The 14,479-nt window shown below is 38.4% G+C and overlaps 1 protein-coding gene across 1 annotated transcript; it reads left to right on the top strand.

Annotated features, from left to right (window-relative positions):
* The first annotated feature begins 9,259 nt into the window (after positions 1-9,259).
* LOC132183600 (uncharacterized) lies at positions 9,260-14,034 on the top strand. Its single transcript, XM_059596954.2, has 4 exons — positions 9,260-9,471; positions 10,053-10,899; positions 12,056-12,222; positions 13,077-14,034. Exons 1-4 carry the CDS (start codon positions 9,284-9,286, stop codon positions 13,282-13,284), a joined length of 1,410 nt encoding a protein of 469 aa, XP_059452937.2. The 5' UTR covers positions 9,260-9,283; the 3' UTR covers positions 13,285-14,034.
* The last annotated feature ends 445 nt before the right edge of the window (positions 14,035-14,479 follow it).

Here is a 14,479-nt window from a genome sequence, read left to right on the forward strand (position 1 = left end):
AATTTCAGGTTCTAACATCTCATGAATTATAGGTTCCGACAAAGGTTCTACCTTATCAGAGGTAACATAGAAAATTTCCTCGTTCTTGTCATCAACAGATAATTCAGTTCCATGCAAAAGATAGAGTTTAGGGGCCTTACATTTGTGAGTGTGACTCCACTTTTCTTCGCATTTGTAACATAAGCCCTTCTCTCTTCATTCGCGCATTTGAGCTGGTGAAATTTTTTGAACAGGTACCAGAGTTGAAGCTTTGGATGTAGAGGAGTATTGAGACATCTGAGACCCCCCATGTTGGCTGGAAGAAGCTCCAGGCGGTCCCCATTGTTGCCGACTATAGGAAAAGGAAGAACCTTGAGGTTTAAAGGTTCTGCGGGAGCTGGACAGATACTCCTCTTGCAACTTAGCCAAGCCAAAGGCTGCTACTAGAGTGCAAGGTGCCAACATCCTCAAGGGAAGACGAACCTCATCTTTAAGACCACTAAGATAGCAACTCAGTTTATATGCATTGAAGAGTCCACGGAGGCTATTAGAGAGAGACTCAAACTGGACTGTATATTTTGCCACCGTAGAGGTCTGTCGAAGCTTGACCATGGACTCCATGGGATAGTCATATGTTGGACCAAATCGAGTGAGCAGAGCTTGAAGAAAAATATTCCAAGTAGGGAACTGACCTGTTTATCTGAGACCTGGAACCAAACCAATGCCTCACCTTCCGTGTGAAAGGAGGTGATTCGAAGGCGCTGGTACAGAGGAGTCTGGTAGTAGTCAAAAAACTGGTTAACCTTATAAGACCAGCCTACGGGATCTTCACCATTAAAGCGAGGAAAATTAAGGCGAATACCCCTGGTACAAATCTGTTTGTCTCTGAAATTATCGTTATCTTCATCCTCCTGGAACCATCTCTCATCTCTTTCTTCCCTACGATCATTGTCATGGACACGCCTCTCTTGTCGTGCGTGTCTGCGAGGTGGTTCATGTCATCTGTCTGGTCGGGGCTCAAGGGGTTGATTAGTCTGGTTTGCCAATACAGTACGAATCATCTTAGTGAGCTTATTAAGTTTCCCATTCATGGTGTCATTGACAACTTGCTGCTGAGTCCAGCTATCTTGGCATTCCTTCACCAAGTCTAATATTTGAGCTAAATGAGTGCCGTCAGCCATGGAGAAAAAAAAAAATTGGTGGTATGGAAGCAAATGAAGGGAGGAACGGAGGGCTTTGATACCAAATGTAAGGGGTGTTTACTGGCAGTGCAGATTTACAGGGGATATTATGGCAAAATGAAGGAAGGTTGAAGATGATAATGGAGAAAAACACGGTGCAATAACATTAAAGATAAGCTTCTTCGAGAGAGCTACTCTCCATAGACTCAGGAAATACAAATATTCCCAAATCTGCTCTTCTACCCCTCTAGCCTAGCCCTTATATCCAGCATTTTGTTAGAATCCTTTCTAATAGAATTCCACCTATTCACACAAGCTAACAAACGATAGCTTGAGGGAATATTACAAACACAGCAGCGTGAACACAAAACGTAAATACAAAGTAAAATGACAAGGTAAATAAAATAAAGCATTTAAATGATAATGGATGCTAGCTGTGCAGAGCAATATTCTAGGGTCAGTTTGGCAACCGGGTTGTCCCAGATACTGTGCACAATTTGACCAGTTGACCATCAAGTTTGATCTTTCAACCTCAAAATTTCACCCACTTTTGACCATATTGCCCCCTGCTTCTCCATCCTTCACCTCTTTATTTTTTTTCCTTGAAAATCCCCTTGCCCACCGAACCAAACGTCCCCACCCGCGCGAGTATTGCCCCTTGCTTCTCCGTTCTTCACTTTAACTTGAAATTTTTTTTCCTTGAAAATCCCCTTGCCTACCGAAACAAGCGTCCCCTCCCCCCTGCGCGAGTATTGCCCCCTGCTTCTCCATCCTTCACTTTTTGATTTTTTTCCTTGAAAATCCCCTTGCCCACCGAAGTCCCCCCCCCCCCCCCCCCCCCCCCCCCGGTGCGAGTATTGCCCCTGCTTCTCCATCCTTCACTTCTTTTTTTTTTTCCTTGAAAATCCCCTCCCCCCACCCACCACGCTAGCATCCGCCACTTTTTGCTTGAAAATCCCCTTGCCCACCGAGCCAGGCGTCCTCCCTTGCGCCCCATCCTTCACTTTTTGAGTTTTTTTCCCTGAAATTCCCCAAAGCACCGACACGGGCGTCCTCTCTATGCTCCATTCTTCACTGTCAACTGAATCTGCCTAGCTATCCCTTACAGCCCGATTCTGCACAAAAAACCCCAGCACCCATGCACCCATCCACATTGCATTCTGTCGGTGTAGCCAGACGCCAGTCTTGGTGGGCAAGACCTCCAGCCACGGCTCCACGCACAAGATCATGATCGAAGGTACTGCATATAGATTTTTGGCTTGTGTACTGCATATATATTTTGCCTTGTTTGGTTAGACTGACTAATTAAAGAAAATTAGAGAAAGAAAGGAATTGAACATCTGGCTCTTCTTTCGTTTGGGTTTTTATTTGTGATTTTGCGTGAAATGGGCGATAATTTGAATGCATGAAAACTACCTGGTAATACCAACAAATGTTTAGCGTTGCTGATTACGAAAGAGAATAATACGTGAACTTCTCGAAATTTGTCAGAGATAAAGCAGGTACTGGCTGTGGGTGGGATGATGATTTGGGGACAGTCACGGGAACTCCGGAACAATGGGAACACCTCCAACTGGTATGCCATGACTATTATGTTTAATATTTCCTTATTTATGCGAGTTGACGTACTTATTGACCGTCTATGTTTTCCGTTGTGTCATTTTTCGTTTGTTTGCTCTTCCTTCACAGACAAAGAGCCTGAACAAGTACTACAAATTCCGAAATGGCCCTCCGGTGAACTTTAAGCACCTATGCTACATCTTTGAGGGCTCAACATCCACTGGAAAGTGGAGGTATGCCGGCACACAATCACCCCCGGGCAGCGATTGTGAAGATAATGACATCCATCTCAACAACCTTGTGGCGATCATAGACCTGACTGAGCCCTAGTGTGGGTCAACTCACAAGGCAAAAGGAAAAGGAAAAGGGAAGTTGAAGAGGGAAGGTTCTCATTTACAAGTATCGCAGTCTAGCAAGCGTTCATCCAAGGGTGAACAAATTTATTCGGAGATGCACAGCTCATTTGATTTCTTGAGATCGGAGGTGCAAACTTAGCGATGGCCATTCACCTGATGATGATATGTCTTATAAGCCCCCCTCCCCCCCCGGGCCCCAGACAGTATCCTGAGGAAGACATCATGTACCGTATCAATGTGTTGGCAGTTGAAATGTCATTGTCCATGAAAAAATGTCAAAGCATACATGATGGTCAACGATCCGACTTGGGCAAGGATATTGTTAAAAATGAATGACGACAGTGTACGTGAGTGGCTAGACAATGTGGATCCAAAAAAAGACAATTGAAACTAATGTTTTATGTTGTATTGTATGATTGTTTCCAATGACTACTTTACTATTCTAACCGCTTAAGTTAGTTTGATTGCATTATGTCAGGCACAATTTGGTACTATGTTAGGGATGCTTATAATGGAATAGGGGAACCTTTTAACATTAATGCTTAATGTTATGAACATAGTTTTACTTTCTACTTTTAATTATCTGGTTGCATGTTATTAATATAGACTGAATAGGTTCCTGATGACGTTTATGAATGCTATGTCTAGAATGTGACGTTATTCATCTCATTTGAATGTAGGCCTGTTGACATGTGTGCAGCTGGCCCGTTTAATGCTAACATTGGTAATGCACGTCATTGGGCGGACAATATCGATGAATTGCCCGATTCGGATGCATCCGACACAGACGACGACGATGAGTGTAATTTTGATGGTATACGATTGGAGCTAGAGAGTTTACTAGTGCACATGGCAATGATTGTGGAAGAATGCTACTACCATTTAATGCACCCATGTGTAAGGGTTTGCATTCCACAGAAGACTTCTAAGCTGACTAGCGCGATGTGGATACACTGGGTGTTTATCAATTCGAACCCAAATACATGCTATAAGCAATTTCGTATGTTGCCCAAGACTTTCTTGAAACTGTGCAACACACTGAAACACAATGATTTTTTACAAAGCAGCCGGTATGTTAAGATCACAGAGCAAGTTGCGGCATTTTGCCTACTAATGGCACAGAGCCACACACAACGGACGGTAGCGGATAGGCTATAGCGATCATTGCACACGATAAGCGTTTACGTTAATCAGACAGCTATAGCGTTGTGCATGCTTGGGAAAACTATTATATGTCCAGTTGCGATAGAGATGCCTCATCTATATGTCGCATGAAATAGTCGCTACTATCCATAGTTTGTGGTACGCCATAGTATAACATATCGCATTACTTCACAATCACTAATGGCATATAAGTTTTGTCTTTTGTGTCATATATCTGATCAATTTTTGGTAATACTGTTGTAACCAGAACTGCATTGGAGCAATTGATAGCACCTACATTAAAGCATGCGTTGAAAGTGAGAACATTGTGCCCTATAGAAGCAGGAAGTCCACAATAACATAGAATGTCATGTGCGTCACTGACTTCGACCTTTACTTCATATACGTTTATGCTGGTTGGGTGGGCAGCACTCATGACTCGCGAATTTTCCTGAAGTGCATCCACAATACCACCGCTCCTTTTTCCATGCCGGTCGAAGGTACTATACGGAGACATGTCTATGTTTCGGGTTTAGGGACTTATAATACGTATACAATTCATTATTTATATTGGAACCCTATGTGATATAATGTTGTACTTGCTTATCTTCAAACTACTTTTACTTGGTTGACTTAGCCTACGGATGCTACAAGTGCTTTTTACCCTCACATCGCAACGAGCAATATTATTTACAAGATTTTCGCCATGGTCGACCTCGTCTGAAGAATGCAGTAGAACTGTTTAATTATAGGCATTTCCTCATTACGATTAGCTGTGAAAGAAATTTTGAAATATGAAAAGCCCGATTCCCTATCTTCGACAATATGCATCCATATCCGATTGAGAATCATCGACTATTTGTGGTCGCATGTTGCGCGGTACACAACTTCATTCGCAAAGACTGCGGTGCTGATGATCCACTATTTCGTGTTTCCCTAAAGAAGCATTACGGGCAAGATTGGATCGATGTAGCGCAATTGCATTCCATGACAATTGTTTCATACGTAGCGCATGGACAACCACCGAACCAAACCCCTGAAAGCTAGGAAATGATGATTATAGTCCGAGAGGCAATGACATTTCACATGTGGAAAACCACAAATGAGGAGTAATTTATGTTAACTATGTTAGGTTTCTCCCTTTTTTTTTAAAAAAAAAAAAATAGTTTTTTTTTTTTTTTTTTTTTTTAAGGTTTAGGACCATCTAATCTATATCTTAACCAAACTTGTTTATTTAATCCAAGTCGCTAAGCATAGGATCATATATGTACCTTTGCATCTAAGTAGACAGTGCTATCAAAAAAATTCCACCGATGCCAATCAAGAAATTTAACAATGCTTGGGTCAAAGGACTAGCACAATTAATACAAAACATAAAAAAATATAAATTACAGCGGTTAAGTATCTGCAAATAGAGGGAAGGAGTTCATTTTAACATCAACTTGTTACTACTAGATCCGTTGTAACCGCCAACATAAAGGAGAACCAGCAAGATCATCAAAGTCAAAACAGTCTAATACGTCTTTTGCTTTAACTAAAAATTATTTTCTCTAGACTGGTTATTCACTACCATAGATTTTCACATCTCATCCCTAGACTGCAACATGTTTTCCAGATGTACTCTATACTGTGCTTGTTCAGTAGCCAACAATTTCTCAAGTCTACCAACTTCTGACTGAGTTTGCTCTTCAATGTTCTTCAAGCATTGCATTATTATTATTTTTCGTAAAATGTCATCTCGTTGTTGGCCCAATGAAAGAAGCCACAATCACCAACTTGCTACAACATACAATATTTGGAAGAAAAGTCAAAATTATACAAAACCAAATAAAATTGGTTCAAAAAGTTAGACATGGAAAATAAATGTCACACAATACCTTATACTTTTCGCACCCATACCACTTTCTACTGTAATTATCATTTGTCCAGGAATACCTTACGAAGGCAACAACTCCACAGCGACATAATGGATGGCCACTCGACGCTTCACTATTTGCAGACATAATTAACCCTGTGACGGTTGTGAAGGGGCAACATAAATGATCTGTTATATTTTGAAAGAATCAATATCCATCTTAGTATTACTAAAGAATTCAAGGAGTTAAATAAAAACACAGTCTTTAACCATTAAAGAATTAACTCTTGGGGTACATTGGAACTGTGTAGTTATTGAAAAAGACACAAGTGGTGTTTGATAACTCTTTTTTAGAGGTGTTTTTATACAAGTAGTGTTTGATAACTCTTTTTAAGAGGATTTTTTTTTTTTTTCATTTATTTTTTGGAGAAGGAGTTTTGCTTTGTTCTGAATTAACATTAGTGTTTATGTTTGTTCTTCTTTTCCCCACTAAAAACTAATATATCGAAATTTTGTTTAGACCACCTTCAAAGGTCGAGTTTTCATGACTTATCCAACAAAATTTATTGGATTGATTGGCAGAAGGGGCACAAACAAGATTACTTTTTGGAAGTCCTTCTGAAAGAAATTTGAATGGGTTAGGATAAGAAGTGAAGAACAGTTTCAATTGCTAAAGAACTAAAGAGGAGATGTTCATAGAGCTACTTAAAAACCTAAAGTCCACATCATAATCCAATAGCTACTTTAAATTTTCCATTTAGATCGAAAATCAATCCATGCTACCAACTAATAATGTCTTTCCACAAGTCATTACATCTTATCATTTGTCTCATATTACAACAGAATCTGCTACTCTAACGTTGGCTTGCCAATCACCTCAAAAATCTTCCATTTGGTTTGGAAGTCTTTAAAGATAAGAACTTGGTCCTTAAATGCAAAGTGATTATGTATTTTTGCCTAGCCTCCATTAAATTGGTTGTTTTCTTAAAAAAAGAAAAAAAGAAAAAAAGAAAAAAGAGCTTTAAGCTTGTGAGCAACTTGTATACTTGGCTGAACTTTTTCACAATTCATGCTATCAGTATTCCATCAAAACTCTACACTATTTTAATATAAAACTTATTCCTACTTTATAATAATTTAATTGTTTCAAGACCGCAACACCATCCCTTTCAAATTTCAAAACAATACAATATAAATTTACAAAATCTAACCAATCCATAGGTTGTCCGAATGTATACATGAAGTTAGCTTCATGAAATTTATGCTACCCGAATATATAAATTCACATTCTCTAAACAAACAATCATCAAATCATCTTAAAGCCGTGTGGTAACAAGCTTCCAACTTCCAAACATCAAAATTTAACTTGAAAACAACATGCAAGGAAATCCAGCACCTAATCAATCAAAGGTCAATTCATGCAACTTGTACACTTTCTAAAAACATCAAACAACCCACAAGAAGTTTAAACAACCGATTGCATTCCCTATTGAATGTTAATTAATTCCCAATAAAATCCATTAAGCATCTGTAACTCTAAAAGTCTCAACCATATCAGTATCTAATAACAAAATAGAATCCAAAATTAACATTAATGCTCTACCTGCAATTGGAGACAACCTTTAATCGCATCCCATATTAGTTACCCCACTCAACAAATGGAATCCTAAGCTAACATCAATACTCCACAATTGAGACAAAACCGTGATATACAATATATAGGTTTACGGTTCCCCCTTCAAAATCCCCAATTCGTATACAATTGTTACTCTTCAAATAGTAATCAAATACAAATACCTATATCAGTTCTTAACAAAAATTTGACCTCAAAATTGACACCCACACTTCAACACAAATTTGAGACCAATTCGTGACATGAAAAAGGGGGTTTACGGGTTTTACTATATAATTTTTACAATTCACCAAAATTTTGATTTTATCTTCGAATGCCCATTCAAAGAAAGCTACCAAATTCATCATTGTTATCACACACTTTGAAATTTGAAGCCCAATAGGGAAGAAAAAAAGATTTGAGTGAGAGAGAGAAAAATTACCTATAGTAGTTGCCAAATTGAATCCTGTTGGTTTCCTCCTGCCTTTGGTGATTACTGAAGAAGAGGGGAGAAATTTTGTCTTGTTGAGGGGGAGAGGGACTCGGGCGTTGAAGGGGAACCAAGGGGTGTGAGTGAAAGTGAGAGAGATTCAAAAAAATGAATTGAAGGAAGGATGAGAGAGAAGGAAAGAAGAATACCCAAATCTTCTTCCTCCCTGTGCCCTGGCTGGGACTCTGATTTACAGAAGAGAAGCTCTGCTCCTTTATAACGAAGGAAAGGGAGTTCTCCCCTTTCTCATAGAGGGTGCGCAAGGGAGGGAGAGCGGGAGAGGGAAAGGTTTTCTGACAGAGGAGGTGAGCGACGGAGGGAAAGCGTGTCGGAGAAGAGTTTGTAGGCTGAAAAAGAAAATAAATGGGTAAAAAGGTAATTTTACAAACAATGTTTGGGGGTCACGTGTTGCAAGGCACGAAACCAGATGTTGAACAGTGTCTAGGCGGGCAACAAACCGGTTGCCAAACACCACCCTAGAGTCTTCCCCTTCCTCTTCACACGTGTCCTACCACTGAGTGACTCACCACCATAGCCCAGCTCCACCAACAACACCCGTTATAGCTAATAAAGCACAAATATCAATTTTATCACCTTTTAAAACCTAGGTAATTATTTATTTATTTTTATGATAAAGAATTTACAACAATAGGTATTCTAGAACAACCAAGCATTTGCCCTAGTCATGCGACTCAAGGGAAGAAAAGAGCACATGAATCCAAATATATATATTTTTTGTGATTAATTAATTAATATATATATTTTATTTAAAAATATATATATGGAGATTCGAACTAGTGACCTTCACTTCATTATGCATGATTCCAATTGATTGAGTTACCTCTTGGGAACATGTTAAAAAAAAAAAAAAAAAAAAAGGAGGTACTTATATGGCATTTTCAAATAAATAAGAAGTTTTGAACAAACAATAAATAAGAAGTTTTTTTTATTTATTTTTTAATTTTTATAGTAAAAAAATAGAAAATAAATAAGAAGTTGAAAATGTGTGTCAAAGTATGTAGAAAGTTACGAAAGTATAAAGCTTTCCAATATGGTTTATTAAAATCATGACTTAATTCGTCATAGTTGGAGAGCGAGTGTTGGCAAATGATGGAGGCAAAAGGGATTGCAGAGGAAGTGGAATTGGCGAAGAAGAGATGCAGGGCCGTGATTGGTAGAATAGAGGGATTGCCCGCTGCGTCCACCACCCTCACCGGCTCATGCAGGCGCACTCTCCTCAAACTCGCTCACTCGGAGCTCGCTTTCCTCTCCCGCTGCTCTACCACACCCCTAAGGTGAGCCTACCCCAACTCCCAATATTGCATCAAGAAAGTTTTACCACTCTCTGTTGGCTGCAAGGGATACAATTTGCTCTATAAAACCCATTTTGCTCATTTCAGACTAAACTACCAAATATGACTATTGGGTTGCTTTTACACCATTGGATGGCAGATCAAACAAAACCCAGGAAAAAAAAAAAAAAAACGGATGGCAAAAATGGTTCTCTTTGTTTCATACATGAGTTATTTTTTTTTTATTAGTAATTTCTTTTATGAATTATGTGTTGTAGAAACCCATTTATCCAAGTAAATGTCACTGTCTCCATCTCTAATGCTGTCTGAATGATAATGAGCGTTTAGAATATTCACGTGTAAGGTCTATGTCAAATTAGCCTATCAATTACTTGTATTGTTTCTTGGGACAGCATTATATTCTGATTTAGCAGTTTCATTTAATAATCCAGGGCGGTTTCATTATCTGTTTCATCTACTGAAATAGTTAAGTACTTGGTCTTAATCAGCAGTTGCATTTCTGCTTTTCTTGAAAGAAATTTTAGTGAATTAGAGATATGATCGTTCTTGTTATGTGGGGACAGTGTCAATATTGGGCACCTCGAGGCAGTTGTTCACATTCTACAGCAGCCTTTTGTAACGGGAGTTTCGCGAGTTTGCAAGCCAATTCCTCTATCACCTACAGATTTGAATGGGTGGAGAACCAATTCTTGTTCAAAAGGTGTCCATGTTGATGTAGTTTGTACTCTCAATGGGAAACCTGTGTGGATTATTGTCTCCGATAGGAACCCAAGGTACATTTCTTGGGATATATGCCAAAAGCCTAAGGGCTTGAAATTGCGAGTTGAAGAAGTCCTTGCTGCATCCCAGTCTATGATATCATTGAAACCTTCGTCAATTATTCTTTTCTTCTCGAATGGACTTGGAAACTTAGTTAAAGAGAAACTCAGAGAAGAATTTGGGGCGTCTGAGATTGCATTGCAGTTTTCTGTTTTCGATTTTGACTTCTCCGAGGATTTGGAAGGTGAGTGGATAAATGTGCTTGGTAGATTGTATCGAGAGGCATGTGTCCTTGAAATAAAGGTTGATGATATTGGTGATGCTGTTTCAAGTTCTGGATGTGATCTCAAAGGCTCAAGTGTTGCTGCAGTCATGCCTCGGATTTTTGAAGAGCAATTGGAGGGGAATGTGGGTGATTCTTTCTGTTCACTCATTTTGGGGATGAAACTCTGCCCTTTAGATTTTAAGAATGTGGGATCTTCTGATATAGGGGTGGTGTTAGGTGAAAGTGATCTTATAAATTTTGATACAACGGCTTTGATTGCTCTTGTGTCAGGGATTAGTAATGGTGGTACTGAGAAACTTTTGGCTACTCCAGAGAGTGAATTAAGGCAGCGTTTTAAGGGCAACTTTGAGTTTGTCATTGGACAGGTAATTTGTCATTGGACAGGTAAATTATTTATTTAAGTTTTGTGCTCCCTGCTACTTTATCAACTTATGATATTTAGCATCTTGGTTTATTTTGTTAGTTAGCATTGAAGCATATGTCATGCCATATTACCTGTTTAACGTCAATGTACAGATTAGGATTAGGATGTGCGGTTATAATTGTCAAGGCATGGAAGGTGAAAAGTGGATGGTTAGTTGGAGGGCAGTGCCTATGTGGGTTGTATGGATTTTTTCCAAAAAGAAAAAGGCCATTTTGAATAAAGGGGTGACTAAAAGGATTTGAAGTTTGATAAAAGCTTTTCTACCTAGGTTGTGAGGAGTCTTAGTGCACCAACCTCTTGTCACTACTTATTCCAATTTGAGTGTGGCTAGTACATTAATTTTAACTTTAGTTGTCTGAATAAAAGGTTTTTTAATGAATGGAGCACTTGTTTTTAAGTGTGGGCAGCATTGGTAATTATGAATATGGAGAAACTCTTTTCCTTGCACTTCTCTGAGTTTGTGGTGTGTAAACAGAATGCTTGATATGGTCATTTATGATAATAGGTATGCTGCTTCATGATGTGGCAAATTAGCACATCATCAGGCATGGGTCAGCTACTTATTTGTTGCTAGTCTTTCCTATGATAAAAGTTCGCTTTGCAGCTTTTCTAGCTATTTCCTATAACTTTCAAGGCATTCTACAATCATACTATGCTCCAGAAGCATTTCTTTGTTTAATTCCTCCCCAGTGTCCCAATCCTTTTGATTAATCAGCCCTAGATGCCTAAATTGATCCCATTCACGCACCAAAAAGAAGGAAAAAAAGAAAAAAAAAAAAAAACTGAGCCTTTCCCTCCACAAAATCTACATTTTCACAAACAATTAATGGTGGACCAGTAAGCCTTTGTGGACACGTTTGTTTGACATTTCCTCCAATACCTAAATGTTAGATATAGTCGATTATTGTGTTGAAACACCCCTCCTTCCTCTCTTTTCCCTTTTATTGAGTAATTTGCTGCATATAACAGACCATCCATGGTTGTTTATGTTGCTGACAGATGAAGTTTGTTCATCTATGTGTGTTTTATACTTCTTCAATACTCCTAACGTATATCCATGTTCGCTTGGACTTAAGCATGTCTTCACCTTTTGTCAGGTGATGTCTGAAATCCAGAATCCAATTCATGTGGAACTGGGCAGTGTAATAGCTGGAAGGAGAGGCATAATATGTGAAAGTGTTCATTCGGAGTTCAAGGAGTTAGTATTAATGTGTGGAGGGCCTAATGAGAAGTTCAGAGCCAATCAATTACTGAAGTGCCTGATGTGAGTTTCTTGACTCTTTTTTTTCTGAACCACTTTGATCTGTAACAATTTTGACAGGATATATATCCAGATTATAAAATCAACTTTATTGATTTTGAGATCATCGTTGATTTGCTTGGTACCCTCATTTTGTTTCTCTAGTCAGTTTATTGAGTATAAAATAAATTCATATTTTTTTGGGTTCAAAAAGGCTTGTTTGTTACATTTAGATACAAAGCAGTACTGATGTTTAGTTTCAGCGGTTCTTGGAAAATTCATTTGACAAACCATAAAATGTTAAGTCGTAGGTTCTCCTATCAAAATTTATGTCTAATCTGTTGGAAAGCACTATGCATCATTCCTTTGATGCATAGTAAAGATGTACCTTTGATGTTGCATATTCAAAAACTAAACTGAATTGACCACTCCTTATTTCTTCTCCTCAAATAAATTGTGAGGCCAATAGGGTGGGCTCTTTCTTAGTAATTATCCTTGGTATGCGTGTAGGCTTGCAGGTAGTAGGAGAAAACAGATTTTTCTCTTCCCTAGGAACTAGCCACACGCCCCCTTAGAGTAAATCACTTAGTGTGGCTTGCCCGCCCTTGTTAAGGGGTATAAATAGCTTGAGGAGGGACCTGAGGAAAAAAATAAAACCTAGCTCCAATGGGCTTTGGACTTCCAGTTATCTCATAACTAGCCAAAGTTACCATTAATTGCATTTTATTCCACTAAAAAAATATAATCGCATACTGTATCTATACAGAAAGTAAATGATTTATTTCAAATTTTTTGAACCTCTATCTGTAAATATACAGTTCATACCAAGTAAATCATTTTCATGTATTCTGAGCTGATAAGCTTGAGGATTGGAACAGGGTTGTGCCTGATAGTCCCTCGCAACGAGTGATGGGCCTCCCAACTACCAGAAAGCTGGCATTGAAGAACAAGGTTGTTTTTGGTACTGGTGATTACTGGCATGCTCCAACTCTGACAGCGAATATGTCATTTGCTAGAGCAATTTCACAGGCTGGAATGTCCCTGTTTACGATCGAGCATAGACCACGGGCATTAACTGGTGATTAATTATACATGGGTTTGGGACCAAGTGTTGTGACATGCTCCCATAAATATCCTTTGCAGGTAACAGGATCTCATTGTCAATTGGACACCGTTGAGTACATTCATTAATAGCCAGTTGACAAACTCATGATCCATGCTAACAGTTAGCTACTTCAATTAATCAAAGGTGTGAGAACATTTTGGATGAAGAACTTGTTAATACTACAAAAATAGTTGTGATTCCGGAGGACCAAGTGATGGTCATAGTGTTATATAAATTTGAATGAATCAATCTCTTTTATCATCCAAATTATCTCTCTCCATGCCTAATAAATAGAAACATCTTCTGGGATCTTTGAATTCTTTTTTATTACACGATAGAGCTTAGCTAGGAGCAATTCTTCTTGGAGTTGTATTGTACGCACTAATGCTTGTAGTTTTGTAGCAATCACTGCACCAATTCAAACTGTAAGAATGTGGCTTCAATCCTATCAAGTAAGCAAGCTATAGGTTTTTTGCTCTTTCCTAGTTTCAGGAGAAAGACATATCTTTCTTAGCTGACTTGGCACCTTATATATTTGGTCCTTCTTTTGTTGTAAGCATAAGGCACAACAGTCCATAAGCTACCACATAGAAAAGAAACAGAAAAGTAGCATAAGAGAGTGAGCCTAGCCGCATGAAGACAGCTTTTGTACATGGAGAGTTGTAATCTTTTTCTTTTATCATGCTCTGTTTTGTGTGTTAACGGCTTGAGAATTGTGTAAAAGAAAAATTGTCTTGTGTGCAAGTGAAATTAGGTTTATTGGGTTTTGAAAATTCGAGTGATTTTTCTTCACCACAATTTTGTACTTCATCTTCGATTAGTAAATTTTTGTGTGATTGTCGTCGGCCGTGGATGTACCTCATATCGAAGAAATCACGTAAATTTTTGTGTTATCGTGTATGATTGTTTTGTGTTATTTATTATGATTGTGATCTATTGCATAATCCAAACACTTCCCGCTTCAAATGGAAATAAAAATAAAAATAAAAATACGGTGTGTGGGACTAGGTTACACTCACTGAACTAATCCAAACATTCCGGACTTTAATTAGAAATTAACATTAATTTTAGTTATAGGGTTTTGCTTTAGGCAATACCTGTGTATCTCTCAAAAAAAAGGCAATACCTTTGTAACATATTTTCTAGTTCCTATATGTAATTTGAGATATAGATGGA

Source organism: Corylus avellana, chromosome 7, assembly GCF_965113065.1.
Source record: "Corylus avellana chromosome 7, dhCorAvel1.hap1.2, whole genome shotgun sequence".
Taxonomy (NCBI): domain Eukaryota; kingdom Viridiplantae; phylum Streptophyta; class Magnoliopsida; order Fagales; family Betulaceae; genus Corylus; species Corylus avellana.